Consider the following 27,589-nt stretch of genomic DNA (forward strand, 5'->3'; position numbering starts at 1 on the left):
TTGAAAGTTTTTAAAGTGTCCATGTGCTGCAGCTTATGACGAAATAACAAAATAAATGCACTTCTGAAGCTATGCAGAGAAAAGAGAAAGATCTTACACAAATGACATGACCATTTTATGCACACAAAAAAGCGTTCAGTATTCTGCTGCCAATTATTTCCTTATTTTTGGTTTGGGCTAGAGATGTCCCGATACTGTATCGGTAGTAGTATATTATTCTCTGGTATCGGTATCGGCTAAACACCGAAATTGGAAAAGGGAACGGAACGGAAAAAGTGTATCGGGACATCCCTAGTTTCGGCCAATCCTTTTCATTTCCATGCAGCCCTAGAAACGAGCGAGAGACAGGTGCGATTGGCTGTCCTTTTAAAAATGCTGCAATTCAATTAAGTGCTGACGGATGGGGAGTTTACTGGGCACTCAGGGGTGACCAGCAGTAACGGGGTCCTACTCCTCAGATTAAACACACACACACACACACACACACACACCCACACACCACACACCCCACACACCACACACACACACACACACCCTTATCCTGCTCAACAGAACAGACACTAGTCAGTTCTAGTTAAAGAAATCCGTTACAAAACAAAAGGATAGAGGACACAAACAAACGCCTGAATCAAGCAGCTTAAAAACATGTTTGAAAATGAAATATCCCTTTGACCACTTGACTTAACACCTGCATCTAATGTCTAAACTCAAGTGTTTCTGGCTGTTCGTCCAATACATCATTGGTATTGTCCTGTCCTGCAATACTGATTGATTCAGAACACTACCAAATGGAATGTGAGGTGCAATGCTGGCAAAATCACTACATTGTACTGTACTGCATATCATGACAGGTTCAACATAGCCTCCACTGTGACTGCTGCTGGGGGCGCGTGCACGCACACGCACACACAGCTAGACTGAAGAATGTCAATAACAGGAACATCCCACCCTGTCACAAACCCCCACACACGTGCGTGCACACGCACGCACGCACGCGCACACACACACACACACACACACACACACACACACACACACACACAAGGAATGGGTAAGGGATGGGATTGGCAGTCTGCCAACGTCAGTGTGCAACTGTGCACAGACACAAACACACACCTGCAGGTAGGAGGAGAGTCTGCATCTGAATGTAGATGAGGAGATTTTCAGGTTGACTGAATTTGAAAATGTTAGATAGGACAGGATGGAGGAATTCATGGAGAGGAGGGGGAGATACAAAGAGAATCACTGTTGAACAGACTGAATGTGGGGAGTTCTAACAATTCCTTCCTAATCCTATAAGGCCTTCTTCATCTATAAACATGAATAAAACATACTATAGCATAGCGCCACCTCAGACATAAATATTTCTTCATTCATTCACCTTCCCATACAGATCATTTTCATAACCAGTGCACTGGGGATTCAAACCAAAACGGTAACACACTCGGTTTCAGAATTTACCTTTTCAAAATGTCCCTCACTCACACACCAACCGTAAACACATTTTCTTTAGAGAAGTCAGGTCACGTGCAGTGCAGTGCCTAGAGATATTTGGTGTGATATTTGCTCGAGGGCACTTCCTCATGTTGTGTGGTTTAGTGTGCGTCATTTTAACCTCAGACAGCCAAAGAGTTTTATCAAGGTTGCAGGGTCTGCAGTAAAAAGAACCTAACCCTCTCTGGAGTGGAATTAACTCAGTGGGGTTTCGTTCAGTCTAAATTAATTACCCACAATTCCCCAAGCGCTCATTGTGTTCCTCGATAAACAACAGTGCCTCCTCCCCTAGTCTCTCTCTGTCTGTGTGTGACTGTGTGCACGCGCGTGCGTGCGTGTGACTGCGCATACACACTGTACATGCAGACACCACCACTTCATCATATAACTACCAAGGGCATGTGCACTGCCATCATCTCCTCTGTGAAATCAACCATAGCGACAGAGGTCATATCCTCCTCACTCTGCCTGTCTTTTAGCTCCACCTCTGGTCTGTCATTATACCATATATTGGTGAAAAAAGGGTTGCTTTTGTGTTCACTCCAGTACGAGCATGCGTGTGTGCGGTTCATCTCCAAGCTCAGCTGGAGCATGAAATGTTGCTTAATTTCTCATTAGACTGGGCTACATCTTCTCAATATTAATGATCAAAGTGAGGGAGAGAGAGTGTGTGAGAGAGAGAGAGAGAGAGAGAGAGAGAGAGAGAGAGAGAGAGAGAGAGAGAGAGAGAGAGAGAGAGAGAGAATGAGAGGATGTGGTGTCACAGCCTAACAACTGTGAAAATCATGTTTCATCATTTTTCTCAATGTCACATACTTGTTGGATATCCCACAATAACACCCCAGTGCCCATGGAGCCCAACTCTTGTTAAAAGCAAATGATTGAATTATGTAAATGTGATGAATGACCCCTTCTGGCCATCACAGTATATGGCAAGCACTGTTAGAAATAATACTGGCCTAAAGCGAGCCATTAACAGGCCTACTGCATTTATCATGGAGTTGACCTGGTTCATAGTTACCCTAGTGAACGTAGCAGGTTTCATTGTAACTTGCTAAAGGACATTATACCACCAATATATCAATATTAAATGTGTAGTTAAGTTGCAATTTGCAACAGAACAAAGATTTACTTTACTTGAGCAACTTCCTAAATAAGGTTTTCCTAAACTGTGCAGAGACTATAAATTGTGTCAATTCAATGCAAATTCTGAATATTAGCATTCCACTCTTAAAATGAATGTTCTGAAAGGTTTCAGTGCAGACAGAGGGAAGAAATTTAGCAAATGCTGAAAATTATCACAGTATATTTATTTGTAATTGTAACAGATTTAGCAGATATAATGCACATTTATCATTTACCTGTCATTCCCAAAAGAAGACTCTAGGATTGGGTTTGAATTGAACCCATAGCCAAAGAACCTAAAATCTGCAGTTCACTTTGAAAAACTGTACTACAAGTTTCTAAAGGGAGGGAGATTATCGCTGAGACTAAAGTCTCACCTACAAACCTGTGGGTTTGTAGGTTTGCAATGGCTGCATGCAATCTGATGTTACTTTTACCAAAACAGCACTGTGACAGATCATTAAGGTTTCAGGAAATACAAAAAGGAGGAGAATTAGTTGGAGGAGGAGCTCTTGCCAAAATAAACAAGTCAACTCTTAGCTTGGAGCTCAAGTCTGACTGCCTAAACATATACAAAGAATAACCTGATTATTGCAATGGACTGGCCAGACGCCCTGGTTGGAGACCACATGGTGTTGCATTAGCAAGATGTTTTTTCCTGAGCTCAGCGTATGTTTTGAATTGTTTACAATGGGAGCTCCTCATTTTTGGAGACCCCATCATCATGTTTGCATTGTGAATCATCTTGGCCTGCCTCTTGGACTATCATTCTTCCTTGCCCTCTGTCCCTCTCATCACTTCTTGTTTTTGGACAGGTCCTGGATCAGCTTTCATCAGGGTGTGACAGGGCAGAATCTGGATAAAACCCCATCTCTCTCCCTCTCATCCAGCCATCTTCTTTTATTCCCCCTCTCTTAAGAGTCTTAACAGTTCTCTCTCCCTCCCCTTCTCTCCATACTTTCCTTTATCCTATGCAGTTATACTTCCTCGTACGAAATGCCACTCACTGGAAACAACATAAGTTTGTTCTTTTCTGGCAGTGAGACAGTTAACAGTCATACGGCAAAATAAGAACGGCCCATTAAAACCCACTCCCTCTTCTTCTCCTTTCCTTCTATTACAACAACCTCTGTCTTTCTATTTCTTTATTTGTCTTTCTTTACATTTAATTTTAAATAAAATAATCCATTTAAATAAACAGATTTACTGCCATTTGTACAAAGCACTTCAATTATTTGATTAAAGGAGCATTCAGTGATTTGGGTGATTTGGAAAAAAACCCGGTCCACCCCGGTAACAAGATGTGCACATGCACACACACTTTACAGTGGGGGAAGTACAACAGACCAACAGCACGTGCACCAAGGCCCGCCCCACTCGATCATGATTGGAGGAAGGCCACTCTCATCCTGATTGGATGAAGGCTTTGCCACCCGAAGCCCAAACCGAAACTAGGGTTTCTTTGACCCCAGGGGCTCACTGGGGACAGGGAGGAACTCCTTATATGGTCAGCACACTCTATAGTAGGGAGGATTATCCAAAAAATAAGAAAAAATAAGTGATATTTGAATTAAGTGAAATCACTGAATATACCTTTAATCGAAAAGGTAAATCAACAGAATAAACTAAGAAAATAATTGCAATACTTGCATCCCTAATTCCCCATTATCACATACCACATTTGACTATGTAGTCTCTAGCTGTGCACACTGCACAGAGTTAAGAGTAGAGGACAGATCAAGGATCAGGGATCAGCTTACACTGCGCTCCAACACCACAGAGCCTGGATACAACTTTAATGCTCCTGAAATGCAATCAGAGTCCCATTACAGAGCAGAAGGCTGTCAGCGAGCCGCCTTCAGAGGAGGGCATCACTCACTAAACTATGTGGAGCGGCAGGGATGCCTCTCCACAGCTCTGTATGACGACACATTCATCCTGTGTGTTTCTTTGTGCGATGTGTGCGAGTGGGGCACAGAGAGTGTAATAGGTAGAGAGATATACTGTAGCACCCGGTATCAACAACACCTGGGCCAAGCCCAGAGAAAAAGGTGCGACATCAGCTGACCATTCATTAATGATGAATGAATGTTGTGAGTTTCTCATCTCAGCCCAGATACCAGGCTGAAGTGCCCACAAAAGAAGAATGCTCTAGCCACTGCATCTGAAAAATCCACCAGTGTGCACGTGCATGTCATCATGACTAGACCCATCAGTAGCCAACCCGGATTTTGAGAGAGTCCTAGACCACCGATAACCAATGTTTTCACCCTCATATTCTCTCGCCTGGAAACCAGACAAATCTACAACATGAAAAAGAAATGCCCTGGGTAGATTGGGTCTGGCACTCCTCAGTTTGAATTACATTTTGCTTAGCCCAGAGTTGGGTTTGACCAATCAGAGCCTACTATTCAAAGTGAGACTCTTTTGCTGTGACGTTGTAACTGTTGTAACTTCCAGACTAATATCCATCTACGCAGCGATATTAGTCTGGCCATCCCACGCTAATATTTTCTCAAAACATGCAAAATGTTCTAACCAATAATAAAAAAACAAAACTAAGATTTGAGCAACGTTACTACTGCTGAGAACATTTTACTCAAATGAACACAAACTGAACTGTATTTCATTCAGCCACTTAAGCACTATTCAACAAAATAGGGGAAAAGGGTTCTACAGTACAAGATCATGTGCAAGCTGTGATCTTTTATCTGCTACTTTTGAAAATGTATACAGTACATGGCCAAAACAGACACGTCAGGTTGAAAGTGGTTAGAAATGGATAGATCTTCATTGAAATTCAGTTGCCAGATGTTACAAGACAGCACAGATACAGAAGGAAAAGTAGACACAGCTAAGGGTAGCAACTAATAAGGGGTGCTCAGAACAGGTTTCTTGGGATCGATTCCGATCACAGATTTGTATTCCCTCACGATCGTGCAATACTGATACCAATCTTGTGCCAGGGGGAAAATACGATATTTCCAAAATGATTATATGTCAAAACCTATGAGGGGGCACGGTAGCGCAGTCAGTAGCGCTGTCGCCTCACAGCCAACGCTCAGGAATAAACACAAGTTCTTTCCGGATAAAGTACAGATGTAAGAATTAAGAAATGAATAATAAGAGAAATTCATTTTATTCACCTGCATGTATCCACAGATAGTTTGCTGATCATGCATGCTTTTTCAGCAGTGAGCCGTACTTCACAACCACATGGTTACAGGAGATCACGCCACTGCGGCCACTGTCTCTACTAGTCACTAGTAGAGACAGTGGCCGCAGTATCCGTATCACTAGTAACTAGTGATACGGATACTTGAGTTGTCTAACCTAGGTACCTAATATTTCCCCTCTGTTACAAATAAGTAATGGGTTGGGGGGAGTGCCCACATGAAAAGCCAAGCAGGTTAGATGGACTGTTGTATAAATGCTGTGGGTCAAGTGCAATTAACACAGCGGTAATGTACATTTTGTTGACTAGAGAATGATGTGGGCTCTCTAAGACTCTTATCCAGAGACTTACAAGAGATTAATCGAATTAAGTGCACACAAAAACTCATGCCATACACCTAAAAACATAATGCATTTTCACTTGTCAACAACACACCAGGGTGTCAGACACTCTTATTGAGCAAGTACTCAAACATAGATAGCTATTAGCTACACCCAGTAGCATATCCATGTGTTGTGATTACTGTACTGTATGTGCATATACAGTGTTGTGGCAGCACAATCAACTATTTGTCAGCATGAAGGACTCACAGTTCTGCTTGGGTCTTCCTAGTTCAACAGAGTTGTGTCACACAAACCCAGAGAACTAAGACACATACTTGTTATATGAAAGATATATTTTTTCAATTGATCTACAATTCTACATACTACATGGAACAAATTCTAAAAGATGCATGCAACTGAGAACATTAGGAGTGACTATCAGAACTGGATTTCAGTTTAAACACCTGAGAACTATAGTAAGAGACTTGTATAGTTGCATGTCACCTAGGTTAAGTTTTAAATATAAAATCAAGCCATTTGAAAAAGTATGTAATTTCTCATGATCTGATTATTATATCCATTTTGTTATTCACAGATAAATACTGTGATTCAACCATGTTAATAAACAGTGTAATAACACCATAGTTGCTGTTGAACTTGAGCAGACATCATGACAACCATCCCTATAGCCTCAATTTGGCCTCCAATGTATACTATTTATACTAGATATGTATATGAAATAAACCTCCAGGGAACATGATCCTTTAAGCATCCGACTGCTTAGCAACCGAGCTCTAGCAACGATGTCTACTACTTGCTCTAGGCTCATGTGTTTGCATATTTGAACACCACCTTTAGCCTTAATGTCTGACTGTACCACGTGCTGTTTACATGTCTGAAAAACCTAAAAATGTGTAAATACATTTGTAAAAATGACTACAAGAAGAATAGTGAGTTGGCCAAGTACAATAACAGTAATCTCTTCAGTCTTCACGTTGGAAATGTGTCCAAAATGTGTTATTCAGTCAATATTATTAAACTCGTTTGCTGCAACCAAACGATCAGGGATAAGATGATATTTTTCATTAATATATGCATTATTACTGCTCTTAGATCAGCAATTGATGTGTATTTGACACAATGGATGGCACTGACCGGTAATAATACACTACTACACAACATAAACACACCAGGGTGTTGACAAACTGACAGCCTTTTTTCTATAAAGATAAAGACGTGTTAAAGTGGGAGCAAAGTAAAAGAAAAGACACGTTGACAAACATTGTCGCCCAGATCATGAGTTTGTTTTGATCCCTGAAGGGACGTCACGCCACACAGCGCACACACACATATCCACACACCCACCTGTCAGCGCTAGTTAGCCCAATTAGCATTAGCTTTCAATGAGGAAGTTCTTTTAAAAACAGAAAAGTGCACTAAAACACAGCCGTCAGTTTGCACTTCTCGTGCCATGGTCAACTTTTGTAGCTATAGAGAGACATGGAGTAAACGTAAAGCCAATCGCTCCTCTTTTACCTTGCAGGGAAACGGAAGAGTCGAGGCAACTTTCTCCATGGCCAGGTTCCTGATGCTCGGGGTGAGCGGGCCTCGGCAGGTCGGACAGCAGCTGAGCTTCTGGCGACACTGGTTGCAGACCAGATGACCGGCCTGGCACTGCAGGATGGGCGGCAGCACGTAGTCGAAGCACACCGGGCACTCAAACAGCGCGGTGAGCTCCGACGCCTGTGAGGGAAGGTTGGCCGAGCCGGGCAGAGACACCACGCCAGAGGACGGGGCAGCGGACCCCGCCGACCCGGCCACGGATCCCACCCCGGCGGCTGCTGCCACTGCGGCCGCCGCGGCCGCGGCTGCAGCTGCGCCCCCCGACGCTCCTCCGTGCTTTCCTCCACCCGCTTTACCGGCCCCGAGTCCTCCTCCGCCTCCACCTCCGGCTGAGGATGGACGGCTCATCGCGATCGCCTCGAACCCCTTACCGACGCCTCTGAACTGCCGTGTGTACGCACTCCGGCGGTGGCATTTACAATCGCACTCCGTAGCCTTCCCCAGCCCCCGGGGACACAACATGGCGACGGCCCTGTTTGGATGCTTGCGTAAGGCGCTGATTGGACGCCGCGCCGACGACTGACACGCTGTTAGCCAATCAACACAGGAGCCGTGCATAAGCATTATTATATAATCATGTAGTGTGAATCTGATTATCTTTGTTTTTACTCCATCACAGGAAGACAATTATCACAACTGAGAACAAAATGGGATTTTTAGAGGCCCATTGACCTCTTTAGAAATATATTTTGAAAAATGAAAATCTTCCTGACCAATATTTTATATACAGTAGCATGTTATAATCTGTTACGACTTTAACTAAATTTACAGTGATTGAGATTCACCAGAGTAATGTAGTAAGAGAGTGGTGACACGCTTTGATCTCGCCGCAAAGAGGGTGTCTATGGGCGATAGTTCCAAACATTGCTCATATGGCTGGAACTATTCCATTGAGATAGAATGAGCACTTCCGCATTCCATTGTTACAATGAGAGTCACGCTCATGAATGGTCAAATTAGCCCCTGCCTGGCCTATAGCATCTAAGGGTTAAATGTCACGTGTTCTTGCAAAATAGTAATAGAAGTAAAGTAATTTCACAAATGATGACCTTCTAAAGTAACTAATTATCCCTTGAACTCATACAATATAAAGTATTGTGTCTACTCTGTAACTTTCTGTAACATTTTATCTCAACTGTAATTGAATTGTGTTCCATCTTGGCCAGGTTCCCCTTAGAAAGGAGATTTTCTTTTATCAGGGAAATTCCTGGTTAATTAATGACACATAATATATGAATCCTGTGTGTTTCACAGATTGTATGATCTATGAATATAATGAGTGGAGAGTAAGAGGCACTGAGAGAATAATAGAGAAATAGATACCACCAGGTGACTGATTAAGTATATCGACACCTTGGCCAAGCCCAGAGAAAAAGGTGTCACACACTGACAATGTTTGTGGTTTCATCTCAGCCCAGATACCAAGTGTCCACAAAAGATCTCTCTCTCTAATTCTGTCTCTGATGAAACACTTCAGTATCTGTTGAGCCTCAAATAACATTTTCGCAACATTTCTGTGACCTCCAGCTCTCTCCGGATCGGTTCACAGCCAAGTTTGTGGATACATGTGGCTGAAATTCAATGCCAGTTCACACCAATGCAACTCCTTGCAACATATGCAACTACTTGCAGTTGCATTGGTGTGGACTGGCCTTAAAACTGTTTTGTTGCAACTTGCAAGGAGGTCCTGACCTGAGGCCAATTCTAAAAACGCCTTCTAAAACCTAACCTACAGTTTTCTGAACATCTTCAAATTCTTTTAAAAAAAAATCTAAAATAAAAAATAATTATGTTGCTACATGTAGGCTATAGCAAGCAACAACTAATTAGACACAGAGGTTTCTCCCAGAAAGGCAGAAAGGAATAGCAACGTGTTTTGTTGCAAGGAATTGTGACTGCACTGGCCTTTAGGGATAGGGTGAAAACTTAGGTTTAAAGTCCCCTGTGAGAGACTCAGAGTATAGAGCCACAGTGACAGACCTAGAACGGGCCTGTCTGGCCCAGGGGCCCAAAGGTCAGGGAGACCATCTCTATACAATTGGATCGATTGTTGGGCAGTGGGCACTGTTCCCGTGTTCCAGAGCCTGTCCTGAGTTTTTGATAAATAAATAAATGTATAAAGTATTATAATTACATTTCAAATTATCAGTGTCTTTAAATCATTTAAGAGCTGTTATCTACTACAGTTGTGTTGTGTAGATCGTGTGCACATTCACGTGCAGCCATGCACTGGTGACTGGATAGTCGAAAGACTTGAGATCCGGCCATGGAGCCGGCTGCCACTCATTTACGTGGAATCCAAGCATGGCTTCTTGTCAGGTTGTGATTGTTGAATCAGTGGTGATCAAGGGATGATTCGAGCTAGTTAAAGTGGTTCAGGCATCTACTAGTACGGATGCTTCTTAGGCGTCTCCCTAGGGCTAGGGAGGTCCTCTTCTAGGCATGGGAGGGGGCCATTGAGCAGACCAAGGTCCAGATAAGGGGATTATATCTCCATGCACGCACACTGGCCCAGGAATGGGCCACATCTGGAACTCTCAGTCTGGAACTGTTACCCCAGCGACCTGACTCCTGATAAGCAGATAAAGATAGACAAATGGCTGGATGGATGGAAATCAGGCCATGAATCGAATAATCAAGCTTTAAAAACCATTTATTTTATTGTTCATCAACAACTCAACCACTTCACTTAAGCCCTATTTTATACTTTGTCACAAAATGGTGTCATGCAAAAATAGTGGAAATAGCCGTGACTATAGAAAATAGACGTGATGTGACAGGTAACGACGGCAATAAAGGATGTTACTTATTCCAAAACAGCACATTTTCTTTTTGTTTCAGGGCTAATTTAAATTTCATTGTTAGTTTGTTGTTGAATGTTCTGTGAGACTGTTCAGTGAGATCCTATATAGTCGTTTGTCATTTGATGTTGTTAAATTAGTGGGATAATATGGTCCATTTTGTGCCAATGCTGTAGGGATTAACCCAAAAATTACAAAAGGTAATATGAAGAATTTACAACTGAAGATAAATATTTAGTATTATGGATCTTGTCATGGGCTACGCAAAATTCAGACACCTTTGGTGCTGTGTTGTATACACTGGTGTATACTGTCAATATATATTATTTTAATATTGACCACTTTACACTATAGCATCGCTATTCTGAGGGGGTATAATCACCGAAAATAGCAAATCTACACTCACTAAATATTGCAATATGACCAAAAAAAAGTGGACCAAGAGCCAACCACTGTCACGTTTACAAAGTATGGCTTAATTTCCCAAGTCCCATTGCCATTGAGGTTTGATATTTACTAATTCTGACAGAGAAAACCTTTTACATTTTATTTTCAAAAAATTAGTAGCAAACAGACAGGACACTACAGATTAGAGTTTAACAAAAAGATAATGGAAATTGAGCTCCAGAGCAATATTTTCATTATATATACAGTACACTTATTAGTAACACTTTACTTAAGTCATAACATAAGCACATTACATGCATTGTGATACGTTTATAAACACATTGTTGTTAAAACATTCTCATTACAAAGTGAAGCTAGCTAATATGCATCAATAACACCTCAAAGTTGAATACTTCCTCAGGGCAAGTGTAAAGCTCTCAATTAATACTTATACCAAATTTCCTGATGCTATTCTAATTTTATATGGTACACACAAGCTTATAATAAACATATATTAAACTTAAATGTTTGAGAAAGCACTTGGCCTTCAACTTATCCAGTGGAACTGCCAGTAGAAGATCGTGAGGTAGTGGTTCAATGTAGGGCCAAATATGTGCAACTGTGTGAATTTGACTGACTAATTTGCAAGCTCTCTGGCTAATTTTTGTATGTATGTAACAATAGCTACACCACAGGCATATAAGAATGCATATTAACACAAACCGAATTTCCCGTTTATAATAATGCAAAAATAGTTTACACAAAATGAAGCACATGTAATGTGCTTATGATGTGTCAATGCACTTCAAGCAAAGTGTTACACTTTTACATTGTTTCCTTTTAAAAAGGACACCTTATCACAATTATGATGTCATAAAGCATCATAGTCATCTTCGTCTTCATGCTTCCTCTTCAGTGATTCGCTGGCAGAGTTCTGTGACACCATGTTAGCGGTGATGAGGATATTCTTGGAGCCAATGAGGACATTCTGTATTGTGGGGGAGGGTGAGGCTGTGAAAAAAAGAAACTCATATTTTAATCAATGTAATGAATATCAAATATGCCTTTACAGTTTATTCTGTGTGTCTGTACTTTTTATCTCCCATTTCAGTGTACATGTGTGCAAACATTTGGCTGAAAAGGCAGTCTTAAATGTAATTTGATCAGATGACATCTTACAAGTTTTGGAAACTGTTGTCTGTGAGGTAGGGATCTGAACAGTAAAACGCTGGTTCGCCAGGTTGACTGGAGTCCCAATTTTGGTTGTGACGGACTGCATAGAAGGGGTGCCTGAAAACGAAACAGGAGGGCAGGGCAGTCAATACATCAGCAAAGTAAAGGCCTAGTTTCAATGTCCCCCTTACTGTCCCACTGACTGAAACGCTCGTTCATGTCAAGTATGTGAGGGCTGTTCCATTTGAAATCATTAAGTCAGTGAGGGCTCTGACAGAGCCCTTTGTGAACCCTTTCCGTAAGTCCTTATTAAAAATGTAGCAAGCAGTCTGGATCCCAGGTTAGTACATACACCAAACAATCAGTGATGCATTAATGTCAGGTCAATACCAGAATAATGAAGTGAACTAGAGACCAGAGGTGTCAAACTAATTTTATGGAACATTCCAGATTAGGTCAAATGTGACTTCATGCACACCGTACCAGTTGTGTACAACAACGTACACATACACAACTCTTTGCCGGTAACTTTATGGTCACTGCTCACTGGCCCTAGACACAGATGGGGTATGATTACTAAAGGGGCTATTTGACTAGTCAACTTTTCATTAACACCACTAATACACAAAAGCCTGCAACCATGAGTTTCAGTATGTACAGTGAAGAAGGGTGCTTCTGCATCATCAGGACAAATCACTGTACATGTATTGCACAATGTGACTCAAGTAGTTCTGATGTGTTCTGAAGTGTGCTGAGATAACTCACCAAGGTGAGTAGGTGTGCCGGGTCTACTGGAGACTGCTCCCACACTGAGTCGTGGTACCGTTATCCTGCCTGCCGAGGAAGACACCTGCAACCACAAAATGACTATCAGCCCAATGATCAGCAGAGAACTTGGACTGAAATGAGACTGGATAGGGATATCAGAATTAGTACATAATAAACAATGGGGTGATGGGATTGTAAGTTGTAACAGCAAAAAACTGATCTCATGTTCAAATAAACCCATAAATTGGAAATTTCTTCAATGGAAAGCACAAACATATATGTAATGTTCTACAATTAACATTAAGTATTATTTATTAGCTTGAGAAGAGATTCATTTATTAAACTATTCTGCCGGTAGTACATGAACCACATAATCACGTCACTGGTTTGATTCAGGCTGGAGAGCTGTGTTGCAATCCACGTCTCTGCCTTCAACTTTGACAGTCTACTATCCAAATAAATAAAAATCATGCAAAAAATAAATAAAATGTTTTACTCATTCTTAATGCTGACAATACCTTTTTCTGAATGGATTTGAGCCTGTAGTTAGGAGCAGTCAGACAGTAACGGTCTGGAGGCAGCCGAGGGCCGGTGTAAGGCTTTATCAATGGCAGGGGGGTCTGGTTCTTCTGCCGGGCGACTTCCAGAAGAAACTGCAGAGACAAAAGTCAGTTATTGGTATGATTTTTATGCATTCGTTCATTATTTTCAGAGGACAGTAAAATGCTGATACGGGCCCTGGAAGATAAAGCATAGAAGGGTTCTGGCAGGATTAGATTCCAGGACTACAAGGGCACACACAGTGACACACACACTACAGAATAAAGATCCTCAATGTTGATTTAACTCAAGTGTTTTATACTCTGAGTGAGTTACATTAACTTTTTATTGTAGTATGGCCCTCCACTGATTCATTGCTAAACCAAAATTTACACGACAAGATCAATAGATATGTAATCATAGTCAATAAACCAAAAGGTTGCTATATGACTCTTTAAAATAAAGTTCTTGAACCAGCAAGTGGCAGTGTGCGGGTCTCTCCTCCTTCCCAATAAACCAAAAGGTGAAATGCTTGTCTTTGTTCTATATTATAAGAAGTCAAAGTCATACGATTTGTCACACACGTTACCGCAGTGAAATTTGTTCTCCGCATTTGACCCATCTCTTGGAGCGGTGAGCCGCAGCCAAGGAGCGGTGAGCTGCAGCCGTGTCGCACTCGGGAATCGTTTGATTTGACCCCCCAATCCAACCCATTGATGCTGAGTGCCAAGCAGGGAGGCATTGGGTCCCATTTTTACAGTCTTTGGTATGACCCGGCCGGGGATCAAACTCCGACCTCCAAGTTTCAGGGCAGACACTCTAACCACAAGGCTGGTTCAAACTCCCGATCTGGCGCCAGATTGCCGAGGTTCTGCTCGCGGTGTGTGAAAGGCTCTGCGAGAAGATCCAGTGGCGATAAAGTGCTCACCGATGCCTTCCCGGCATTTCTGAATATCTAGCAGGTTTGACATTTGACTCTCTCGCAGACTGAACATCATACAGTATGAACGGGGTTGCGACGGCACCCCGAGAAGGTCCATATTACAGCCAATGAGAACACAGGACAGCTGTGCTCACAGACAGAAAGTCTGTCTGTCTGTCTGCTTCGATAGATAATATATAAATTCACCATAAGGGTTGATGACAAACATGGCATACATTTTAAATGTATTAGATAGAAAAACACAATCAAATAAAAGATTATCACATTGTGAATAGGGACAGCTATTGTATTTTTGTATCCATGTAAAATGAATTTTGAGTCTAACATACGTGCACATGTTATGTCAAGAGAAAAAAGTATTTTTTTCTTTAATACTATGACGAAATCTACTAATCAAATGATTCCCGAACGCGGCGCACGCTGCGGCTCACCGCTCCAAGAGATGGGTCAAATGCGGAGAACAAATTTCACTGCGGTAACGTGTGTGACAAATCGTACGACTTTGACTTAGACTTACATCTCGAGGTGGCGGGGAGGTGAATGATTGGTCCATTCGACACTGAATGGCCAACCGGATGTCATCAGCATCCACACTGGACTTTTTAGCATGTGTTGCATACATCTTGGCATCTTCAATAATAGTTGTCACATATCCTAAAGAAGCAAAAAGAAGCAGGAGATACTGTTAACTTTGATACTTTAAACAGGATAAGAGCACGTCACGACATAACTGAAGCAAAAAAACAAAAACCTTTTATATTATGAATTACTTTTTAAAAAGGGGGTATTGAAATAGATCATACAATAGAAATACAGACTAATTTATAAACCGGCCTGGTCAGAGGGATTTTCATTGAGACCAAATGCAGGTTTGACAAGGCAAAGTGTAGTTCTTCTCTTTCATCTCTTGATTGGATAAAATCGGTATCCCGATCTGAAAAGGTATTATCCGTTAACTAAAGAGCTGGTGAGACTTCTGTTACTGAACCCCCTTTAACATACTACTAGACACTTACTGTAGGTGAATTCCAACATCTGATTTATCACTCTAGGCTCATACTCCGTGATCCCCATGTCCTTTAGGATTTGCATCATGACCTGAGCAAAAAGAAAACATCCATCACGACATCAGTGTAAAACAATTACTTTCCTTTTTCAATCTCCGCAGAATAACTGTTCAACAGAACATAACAATATCCACCACACATTGACAAGTTAACGCGCCACACAGAACGTGGCTAAAACCATCTCAACTTTCCGCCCTGAAACCTTTTGAACAAATAAACGCTGACAAAACAAGACACGAATATCCCGTTTGGAATTATAATAACTATAATAATAGTAATCTTGATCTTAAGGGCTAGCTAAACTAGCCCCAAATGGTACCTCTCCCTGCCGCTCAGACTGTAGCTCTCGTCTCGGAGCGTGTACTCTCAGCCTGTTCTATGGACTGGACTCGACCGTGCGCTAGAACTAGCCTAGCATGTTTGCGGCGATCATAATAACAAACACACAAAACGAACGTTGGACGAGTTACTTGGCAATAACGGCAGCATTATTAAACAATGTAATGAATGCAGGATTACTCTTCATTGCAGCTCAGCGCTTTAGTTGTTTATTTATGAATACCTGTGCATCTTTAGGAACGGTTTTCTGAGTAGCAGCCATTTTCAGTACTTCGTCGTCGGAGCTAGTGCTGCTGCTGTGCTGCTTGCTTGAGTTGCTTCTTCAACTTCAGCTCAGCGCTTCCCTGCAGTGTTGCCAGATTGTGTGAGAGAAACAAGCAACCAGGTCTGGAATATTCTTTAATCATTTTTAACGCCCTACCAACAGTCATTAAGACATGTGAATCCATTGACTTTCTAAAGGGTATCCGGAGAACTCGCCAGTTTACCAACTCACGCGATTTAGTGCATTTTAGTTTTACTTCACCTTCATTTAAATTGCATTGAATTGAGAGAGAGAGTATAGTTTCTTTAGAGTTAACACTAGAGAAAGTAGGAATGCTAAAAGTGTAAACACCAAAGAGCTGACCATTTAATTGCAAAAAATAAAATTATTTGATCACTTTGGAAATGAACTATAACATCTGTGAGTTTTACATACTACACTGATGAAGACAGCATGTTAGCATAACGATGAAGACATTGATGAAGAATTTTCGCCGTGGTGACTTGGTAAACTGGCGAGTTCTCCTGGCCCCAGTGGCCCCCGTAAAGTCTCCCGGGGCCCCCACCCCCTTTTCCCTTCCCTTTTTACCTCCTTTTATGATGATTTCCTACTTTTTGTTATATAGAAGTGTATATTTGTACGTCTCTAAATGTTCTGATGAATTGAAAATGGTGGACCCTATTGTAAACAAGTGTAATTATTTATGGTGTCAGTCAGATGGGGGTCCGCAGACATATTAATTTGTGGGTCTTTGACTTGAAAATGAAACACTGGTTTAGTTTAAATAAAACAACATTAGGAAACAAGCCCAAAAACCGCAAATACCTAACAATATTTACAAGCAACTTTACAGAAAAACAAGTCCAAAGCCGCTTATAAAAGCGGACATGGCATGGACATGGAATCTGGTTCAAATCTTAGAGGTTCAAATCGGTTCAAATTCATGATGGGCCGCTCGTGTCATTGAACGGAGAGCATACCGCCACCTATTGGACCGGGGTATGCATAATCGTTTAGCGGCGGGACATCACAAAGCCAGCAGATGGCGCAAACGTCCACGTTCAGCAGCAGCAGCAGCAGCACATTCACTGAGCAGCAGTAGTTTTCTTTCTTTTCCTTCCTTCCTTCCTTCCTTCCTTCCTTCCTTCCTTCCTTCCTTCCTTCCTTCCTTTCTTTCTTTCTTTCTTTCTTTCTTTCTTTCTTTCTTTCTTTCTTTCTTTCTTTCTTTCTTTCTTTCTGTCTTTCTGTAGAAAGTCAAATATACGTTGGCTTTCAAACATGATCTGCTGAAGCAACTAATACTTGCTCAAAATAATAATATATATATATATATATATATATATATATATAGTTTTTTAGTGTTTATTTTTTGCCATTTTATACTTTTTTTCAGGTAGTTACAGTGAACGAGAGACAGGAAAGGTGGGGTGGATGGAGTTTGTGACATGAAAATTTACATTACTGTGGGCAGGGTTGAGTATGAAAGCGTGTGTGTGTGTGTGCACATCATAGTAGCCTACATATGTATAGCATAGTATAGTATATATGTATAGTTAATATGTATAGTGTCATTATATAGATATGTTCTAGTTACGTTCTTAGCTTACGCATGTTTCTTGATAAATGCATTTTATATATGTGATGTATTCCCATACTTTTGTTCCTGCCTAATGTAAGTCGCTCTGGATTAAGAGCGTCTGCTAAATGCCTAAATTGTAAATTGTAAATTGTTGTGTGTGTGTGTGTGTGTGTGTGTGTGTGTGTGTGTGTGTGTGTGTGTGTGTGTGTGTGTGTGTGTGTGTGTGTGTGAGTGGGCAAAACCATACCTATATTAAATTACTTATAGTATCAATATAAGTAAATTAATATATGATAACCCTTCCACAGTATAGTAGCTTTTTCATATTTCTTTTTTTTGCATATTTTCCTATAGGCCTATGATGCCTAATTTGCATATTTACATTTTTAAGATTTGTAATACAATAAATCATTGTCTTTGTGTAAGTAATCAACTGGGGAAGTTTCATGGTGATAACAATTTAATATAGGTATGGTTTTGTACACTCAATTCATAATTAACATTCCAATTTTGGAGGTCTGGCTCATGGACTAAGAACCAAAAAGAACTGAACCGGTTCCCAACCGGTGAAAAAGGGGCCACAGTGCAGCAGTAAAGGGCCCTGGCTGCATGGTGTCTACACAAGAATGCTACGAATGGCACTAGGTGTCACATGGGAGGACCACATCAGAAACGTGGACTGACACTGTGGGAGCCAATTAATCCAAGGCACAGCTAGGAGGAGAAAGAGGTGCACACACTTCGGCCCTTACGGTAGACCTATGTGTCAGCTATTCAGGAGCCCTGAGTTGGTGTTGGCTATATCTGTGCTCCCGCAGTACTTTTTCACTATTATCGATCTTTTCGTTCCAGGAAAAGATCTAAATTACTGGAAAAGATCTAAATTGAAATACTGCAATGCATTGATATTAAAACATATTTTTTTAAATTCTACTTTTGAATACTAAAACATCTGGGGTGTCCAATGAGTCCCAACTTTTTCCTACTATCTATGTTGATGTCCTAGTGTGAGCAGCTCAAATAAGTGTCCTGAACACGCACGCACGCAGGCAGGCAGGCAGGCAGGCAGGCAGGCAGGCAGGCAGGCAGGCAGCACACACACGTACACGCGTACACACACATGCACACATGCACACATACACACATACACACACAGCAGAGACAAAGGGTTATAGCCAGGTGAGGATGGTGCAAATATTATTAGCATTAGGTCAATTTGTCTTCCACTAATAATTTTGACCTCTAATATCAGCCACCTTCTGTCCAGTCCAAAGGGTGGTGGGCTATCTAGAAGGTCACAGAATTGACCCAACAGCCTTTTTTTCCTACAAGATTTTCAAGACAATTTTAAATGTTTATGAAAATAGCGAAAATACCATACCATCTCATAACTATAGTATTAATGTGATGTGTTGTGAGTTTGTGCTATTTTGGCTATTTGTGTTTTGACAAAGTATAGTATATGGCTAAAGTGGTGATAAATGATAAATAATATAAGGTCCCATACCGAATCGATCTCAGGAGATGTTTGTCAAATGTCAAATGGATTTTGCCCTTACTGGATGTTTGGGTCATGAAGAACTGAAAATGAACTGAACATGAAGAACACGAAAAGATGAAATTTGGAGTCAAATCTTTCCGGTGATAAAATGGCCACCAACGTAATCAAAAAAGTCAACCAAAGAACAGGAGCCCTCATACAAGGTTTCTTCGACTATGCATGCACCTCCTGGACGGTACCATAGCACCTCAAAGGCCCTTAAAACAAGGCTCCAGACTTCCCAAAACAAACTGGTCAGGCTACTACTTGGCCTCACTCCCCGAACCCACCTGACGACAGAGTACAGCATTTTGCAATGGGTCTGGTCCACAAGATTCGCTACACCACCAAGATAATGCATGTACCTGTCTAAATACTTCCTTAATGTCAACAAAGTCCACACCTACAACGCCAGAGGGAGTGCAACAAACCATGTGCAACCCAGATTCGGCACAAACAAGGGTCTAAATGAATTCCGCTCCTATGCCACCAAAATGTGGAACGCCCTACCAACAGTCATTAAGACATGCAAATCCAGCTTGACTGCTTCAAAACTGCTCTCAAAGAGCACCTACGGATGGCTGCAATTCGAAACTGGCCCCTGTAAAATCTGAATCCCCCACCCACCCCTTTTCCCCCTCACTGTATATGTTTCTTTTCCCTTTTTACCTCTATGATTATTTGCTGTTGACTATAGTTGTGTATATTCGTACGTCTCTTAATGTTTTGATGAATTGAAAATGGTGGACCCATCTCATCCATATCAGGCTATAAGATAAATTGGTCAAAATCTGAGGCCCTACCACTCACTTCATATTGTCTTAAATCATTGTTTCAGGCGGGCTCATTTGAATGGCCTAAAAAGGGCCTAAAATATTTAGGCATAATCTTCCCTTCTAAATTGGACGAGTTAGTAAAAACTAACTTCGAACCGCTCCTGGACAAAATACGGACTGATGTAGAACGATGGTCTTCTTTGTTTCTTTCTATGTGGGGTAAGGCGAACATTATTAAGATGAACTGTGCTCCGAGACTCAACTATCTGCTCCAGGCCCTCCCAGTTAAGATTCCATTACAATATTTCAAACAATTTGACCAAATTTTTAATAAGTTCTTATGGAACACAAACGTCCAAGAATGAGCTTAAAAAAACTGCAGAGGCCAGTGGATAAAGGGGGTCTGGGTATACCCAATCTCTTGCTCTACCACTATGCGTTCACCATGAGGCATATGGTACGATGGACCCTTCCACCGGAAAGGGCCCCGCCGTGGTTTAGTCTTGAGAGCGCACTTTGTGCTCCTCTGGCGCCTATTGAATGTCTCACAACTAAACTGGACTCAATTAGCAAATCACACCCGATTATGTCTCACATTCACTGGGTTTGGAGGAAAATAGCTCGTATGTTTAAATTCAATCCCCTTCTCCATTGGTCAGCTGGCATCTGGCAAAATCCCAAACTTTGTATAGGTAAAAAGCCCTTCCTCTGGGACCCATGGTATCAACGGGGTGTAAAGATTTTGGGAGATCTATACCAAGAAAACAATTTGAAATCATTTGAAGAATTAAGAACAGAATTTGGCCTACCACACAATCACTTCTGGCAGTTACAACTGAGACACCTATTGGTAAAAACCTTTGGTTCTCTCACATCACCCCCCCCCCCCCTAAAATTGACACAGTGGAAAATATTTTTTAAATATTTGGACTGGGTCATGAGGCTTCTACATACTATGCCATGTTCCTGGATGCCTCTGACCAGTGTAAATTCACATCCAAGTTGCCATGGGAAAGGGATTTAGGACTTACAATATCAGATGGTGATTGGGTTAGAATTCTTAGGAATGGAAGGAAAATGTCAAGAGAACTACGTACAAGGTTGATTCAATTCAAAATTATAAATAGAATATATTGGACACCATCAAGATTGTTTAGGGTCGGCTCGACTGATGGTCCTGAATGCTGGAGGTGTCAGGATAGAGACGGTACACTTTTACACATGCTTTGGGGCTGTCCCAAATTTCAGGAATATTGGACTGCTATACATGAAAGACTGGAGAGAAACGGGCATACACATTCCTTTTTCACCCAGTCTGTTCATTCTGGGGGATCCTGCCACATTGAGGCATGTTGCTCCTCCTCAGGTAGGAGGCTGTTGGTCAAGGACTGGAAGGCTCCATCTGCACCTGCTCCATCCCTCTGGGATGCATCGATGGGACTATTGGCCGCTTACGAGCGACTGTCATACAGGCTGCTCAATAGGATGGACGACTATGACTTAAAATGGGGCTTTAACCATATGCACGTATCAGGACTCTGATTCGTTTCTGGCTCTGAGTGAGCTCTGAACGGGCTGCAACTTTAGAAAAATACACTGAAGGAATATGTCTGGAATTGGGGCTGGGGTGGACTGCGGGATATTTCTGTGCATCTCTGTTATATTGTTTTGTTTTGTTTTGTTATGTGTTTGTTTTGTTATGCATTTATTTTGTTGTGTTTTGTCTATGTCTATGTCAGTTTCATATACAAAAGAAATTTAATAAAGTACAAATCATAAAAAAAGAAAATGGTGGACCCTATTGTAAACAAGTGTAATGCTTTATGGTGTCGTCCACTCACAGTTAACAGTTTTTTGTATTGAGTTGTACTTGAAATGTACTGTAATTCTGCAAACTGTTAATAAATCAATCAATCAATCAATCAAACTGACACTACTGTAATGTTTGGTTCTTCTGTGATCTTATACAGTATATAAGTAATGTTAGTCCCCATGCGGCACAGAAAACATACACCAATATAGTTTAGGCCAGTGGTTCCCAAACTCTTTCATGTCAAGGACCCCCAAATTGACACTAATTAGCCCGCGGACCCCCATTAGAAAATATATGCCAGCGACCCCCATAAGAGAAGATTTGTACGCAGTGATTCTCAACCCATTTAATTTCAAGTACCAGTTTGACATGCATTAGTATACGGACCCCCATTTAATGGCATTTCTATCTCTGGGACCCCCAATTCATATTGTAAAATCAATGTTAATTTAACTCTGAGGGTCCATTTAGTTCCATTTGTACACTCTCAGAGTTACAGACCCATAAGGGTCCATTTGGTTCCAAACTATCATTTAGCTGGGGACCCCCTGGAACTCCCTCAAGGACCCCTGGGGGTCCCCGGACCCCACTTTGGGAACCACTGGTTTAGGCTACTTTAGGTACTGTGTGCCTCCCGCTAGAACAATTGTGCTGACTTTAATATTTCCTGTGTTTTGTTTTGTTTTGTTTTGTTCATTATTGTTAAATTCAGTGTTGACGTGTAGGGGCTATTTAGGAAAATAAGGAACAAACTGCGTTCCTTATTGGTTCAATAAGGGACGCATCATTTAATTCTCAAATAAGGGATGATTCTGTATTTTAAGGGACGGGTGGCAACCTTAGTTAAAATGTAGCTCTGGTCCATAGCCTTACTGCTTCTATGATTCTGCCCAGGGCAGTAAGGCTATGGACCAGAGCTAGTTAAAATGTATGCATGAGACGTTTGAATTATTCCAATTAATTTAGCAGGAGACACATTCAAAAAGGTTAAAAACATGATCATGTATTCATAATTCATGCCAAATTAAACTTTTATTTTAATGACCTCAAGGTCATTGAAGTTTAGTTTAAGTTTGTTTGACTTTGCTCAGACTTTGCTTGCGCTACACTGCACCCTTTTGCCTCTGTCTCTCTTTGTCTCTGTCTCTCTCTCTCTCTCTCTCTGTCTCTCTCTGTCTCTGTCTCTCTCTCTGTCTGTCTCTGTCTCACTCTCTCTCTGTTTTTCTCTTGTTTCTCTCTGTCTCTCTCTGTTTCTCCCCCCTCTCTCTGTGTCTGTCAGAGTCACAGAGACAGAGGAAGTTCTTTGATGTTTGCATTAAAGAGGAGCCATAGTTCTCTTGGGGAAGTCACACAGGAACTTCACAATGGAGATCAGGCCAGGTTGCCACGGGAACTGTAGAAACTGTAACTTTTACTGTACCGGCAAACTATAGGATGGCATTTCTCAAAGACGAGGTCGTGGGAAAGTCAAAATGTGGTCCCACATGAACACAATTAATGAATGTTCACCTTAATGAAAGGTAATGCAGTATGTATTTTAGATAGATAGATAGATAGATAGATAGATAGATAGATAGATAGATAGATAGATAGATAGATAGATAGATAGATAGATAGATAGATAGATAGATAGATAGAGACGGACGGACGGACGGACGGACGGACGGACAGTTCAACTGATTTGTAGTTGTAACTCTGCCTTCTCATGCAGGCAGAATTACGCCATTTACAATTTGTGTGATAAAAGTGGTTTTAGTACTTAACATAAATCAACATATCCAATCAATATGAGAACAATGGCCCATTCAACCCCCCCTTTCCTTAAAGTACACTATTACTGTAAATAATGTGTGTTGACTTGCATAGTTAAATTATCTAGACTCAATGTTGCATGTAGTACAATGCAAATCTGGCAACAATGTTATTATCCGATAAAACAGAAATCTGTCACTATGTGTTGGTATAATTATGTAGTATATATAGACATATATTTTTAATGTACTGTGACAGTTAAACAAATACTGTAGGTCTTTCCACAAAAAGGTTCATAATAAAAGTGCATTAATGGCACATGAAAAAAACAGGTAGCTTTTTGTTTCTTTCTATGCACCTGCCATGGCTACAGGTCTGCTCTACTGTTTGTAAAATGTAATTACAAAATAATGCATCAAGTTAGAGAGCCAGCTCGATGAGGACGTCCACAGGTCAAGTTTCAGGTCTCAGCAATGTGTTGAAATGTCCATGAGCAAGAACGGCTGCTACAGTATAGTGACAGGATGGCTACAATGCTGAGGATAAATGTCACCTACTGTGGCTCAGGAGGTAGAGCAGGTCGTCCAATGATCCATGGGTCGGCGGTTCGAATCCCAGCTCCTCCTGTCTACATGTCGAAGTGTCCTTGGGCAAGACACTGAACCCCAAATTGCTCCCGATGTGCTGGTTGGTCCTTGCATGGCTTCCGCCGCAATCGGTGTATGAATGGGTGAATGTAATGCACAATCTATGTAAAGCGCCTTGGATAAAGGCGCTATATAAATGCACCATTTATTAAATATACAGTGAGACAAAAACACCCCAGTTAAGGAGTGGATATAAGTTGACTTTATTTCACATGCTGTTTCAGAACAATCCTCTTTGGATGACAAATTAATTTTACCAGTTGTGTTACACACTATTGATGGGCTACAAATGGACATGATGTGTTTTTCCCCCTTTTTCCCACAGGTAAGTCCTCTTAGTTTACCGAATGTATTTAAACAATTATTCATCAACCCAACCTGCATGTCCTCATATTTACCTCCTGGTTTTATAGGGACGTTGTCACACATCTCTGCAATAAACCATGAGAACCATGCCCACGCCAACACATGACAAAGCTTATCCAAACTGTACTACACATTCAAAACCTAAGTGTTCATTGAACTCAAATGTAACCGAATGAACCCGGAAGGTTCCATTCAGTCACAATGTTAAGCTCCCTGAGTTACAAATAAATACATTAACACTGGGGATTTCATTGTGTGGGATTGGAGTATGAAATTGTGAATTGTGTGTGTGTGTGTGTGTGTGTGTGTGTGTGTGTGTGTGTGTGTGTGTGTGTGTGTGTGTGTGTGTGTGTGTGTGTGTGTGTGTGTGTGTGTGTGTGTGTGTGTGTGTGTGTGTGTGCGCACGCGCGCACACGGCTGCACGTGCGTGAGCCTCTCTCACCAACATTTAGCTTCTCTGTGGAGTTTTATGATTAACCTTTACAGCCTTGTCACCTTCTCCAGGTATGTCCTTATCACTTGTGTCATAAACACATCCAGAGACCAGAGACTAGTAGTCTCTCGCTCTCTCTGCTGTCGGATCAAACCCTCCTATCTCTTCCATCTTCAGCAGACAAAACCACCTGATATTTCATACATAGTATTATTGCCATCGCCAAAAATGGATCATAATCCCCCCCCATATATTTTACCTATACGTATCTCAGTATCTCAATGGAGCCCTCCCATTCAATGTCAGTTTTCCTACTGTTCATCTTCATGAAGTAAAAGCTCACTGAGAATTTCATCCGTTTCCCCATACATGTGAGTCAACAAGGAGGTTCTAAACCACTGCAACATTCCAGGCATATGGTTTGTTTTGTTTTACGGATTTCTTTTTTCCAGTTAAGATCATAAATCACCAGGGTACCTTTACTTCTGAGTCAAACAGAAAGGGCAGAATGGGAGTTATGAGTCAGTACATTAACAGTGCTATAAAATATGAATTTGGACTTTCACATAATTTTTTAACTTGCCGCTAGACTATGATACATAATTACATATACACACCCATTGGCTTTGGACTGGAGTTTGGCTTTCATCTAAAGAACCTTGGGGAGAAAAACAAGTGTCAAAGAGCTCTATATTCCATAATACTATTTAACCATAAACCATTTGTTTTATCCAAATTTTCATTTACACTACCGTTAATGTTCTAGTTGCAAAATAAAATCAAACTGTGTCTCGTGATTTACTGTGATAGGTCTGTTAGGCTACTTTTTATACACTTTTTAACCAGGGTTATGATGAATTATTTCGTCATATATTGCTTTGGTAGATTTATTCTCCATTTCCCGGATATCAATAGGCTTAAACTGTGATGTATAGGCCTATTGTAAGCATAACTAATATGTTCCTCTCTTACAGTCATAAAGCCATCAGGCCATGTGGTTGCAGCAACATCTATATTGCTATATCCTGGTCTGACTTTCGCATTCACTTCAAAGCGTGTGTGTGTGTGTGTGTGTGTGTGTGTGTGTGTGTGTGTGTGTGTGTGTGTGTGTGTGTGTGTGTGTGTGTGTGTGTGTGAGTGTGTGTGTGTGTGTGTGTGTGTGTGTGCGTGCGTGCGTGCGTGCGTGCGTGCGTGCGTGCGTGCGTGCGTGCGTGCGTGCGTGCGTGCGTGCGTGCGTGCGTGCGTGAGTGAGTCCGTGCGTGTGTATGTGTGTATTTTGAGGTTTCACTTAATGTCACTTACACAAGTGTGAAATCTACATACTAGTGTACCGATGAATTGAATATAGAAACAAGCCATATCTTTAAAGAGACACCAATCTGTGCTACTGTCTGCTATAGTAATGACCACCTGAAAGAATCAGCTTATTATGGGAAAATTTGAGAATACATTACAATGCAGAATCATTAGCATGGAGGTAAAGCAAAGATGTTAAGAAACATGTTCTTCTTACACATTGTATTCAAATCCTGGTGTCACCACTCACACCTAGGAACAATAGGTCTCTTACCATTGAGAGTTATATGGGCAGGTGGATGAGTTGCTCTCAACACCATGGTCATTGGGCCATTGAGCACAATTCTCTCTCCTTCAAGTCACAGTGTATGGTGTCCAATATTCTGAAAACATCATAAAATGTATACATTTTGTGGCATTAATTTGTATTTTTGCCACACCACTTATGCCCTATATATATATACTTTGTCATACTACAAATGACGAAAATGGCAGATATATACATGTTCACAATGCTTTGCAATGTTACATCATAGCCAGTCTAGCTGACATCCCATTCCGGTAGCTTCTATTAACACACGCACGCACGCACGCATGCACGCACACGCACGCACGCATACACACACACACACACACACACACACACACACACACACACACACACACACACACACACACACACACACACACACACACACACACACACACACACACACACGCACACGTCAGAGCTGCCCTGCCCTACCATTTGTATCATTTAGTAAGTTATTGAGGCTCCAGGCTGTTATTTGCAGACCCATTAGTGTCCAACTGTAGTGGTGTTATCACTGTTTAGTAATGCTGTTGTCACTATTTGACTAGTAATAGCCAGGCTCTAACCCTACCGTTAGCCATAAGGAGGCTGGAAATGTCTTAAGGAGTGATATATAGCCTCATTTTCTGAGAGACGGAGTGAGTGTTTTCATCATTGATATTGATGGGCTGTCATACACTGTGTGTGTGAAACAGAGAGAGCAAGATTTGTGTCTATGTATGTTGTGTGTAATTAAGTGTGCATGTATTGTATGTTCTTCCATGTATCTTCACAATTAGTGTTGTCACTGTTTGTTTAGTAATAGTCATGGTCTCACAGCCTGACTGTCGGCTGTCAGAACAGAAGACAAGTTGCATTTTAATTACACTCATGGTCTGTGTGTGCGTGCGTGCGTGCGTGCGTGCGTGCGTGCGTGCAAGTGCGTGTGCGTGTGCGTGTGTGTGTGTGTGTGTGTGTGTGTGTGTGTGTGTGTGTGTGTGTGTGTGTGTGAGAAAGAGAGGGTTACTTTAAAACTGACTGAATTTACATATAGGCTACTGTATTATTCCTC

The 27,589-nt window shown here is 41.4% G+C and overlaps 2 protein-coding genes across 2 annotated transcripts in view; both read right to left on the reverse strand.

The window, feature by feature from the left end:
* Positions 1-8,322, reverse strand: part of siah2l (seven in absentia homolog 2-like) — a 31,674-nt gene extending 23,352 nt beyond the window's left edge. The window contains exon 1 of the mRNA XM_079508172.1: positions 7,654-8,322. Coding sequence (XP_079364298.1) covers positions 7,654-8,304 — 651 coding nt within the window. The 5' untranslated portion in view covers positions 8,305-8,322. The remainder of the gene's footprint in view (positions 1-7,653) is intronic.
* Positions 8,323-11,074: 2,752 nt separating this feature from the next.
* Positions 11,075-16,118, reverse strand: taf9 (TAF9 RNA polymerase II, TATA box binding protein (TBP)-associated factor). The gene is made up of 7 exons (XM_079508111.1): positions 15,982-16,118; positions 15,369-15,450; positions 14,870-15,006; positions 13,388-13,522; positions 12,867-12,951; positions 12,108-12,218; positions 11,075-11,939 (listed from the first exon to the last, which is right to left on the reverse strand). The coding sequence occupies exons 1-7, from the start codon at positions 16,018-16,020 to the stop codon at positions 11,800-11,802; spliced, it is 729 nt and encodes a 242-aa protein (XP_079364237.1). The 5' UTR covers positions 16,021-16,118; the 3' UTR covers positions 11,075-11,799.
* Between the last annotated feature and the right edge of the window lie 11,471 nt (positions 16,119-27,589).

Source organism: Electrona antarctica (genome assembly GCF_951216825.1).
Source record: "Electrona antarctica genome assembly, chromosome: 8".
Taxonomy (NCBI): Eukaryota; Metazoa; Chordata; class Actinopteri; order Myctophiformes; family Myctophidae; genus Electrona; species Electrona antarctica.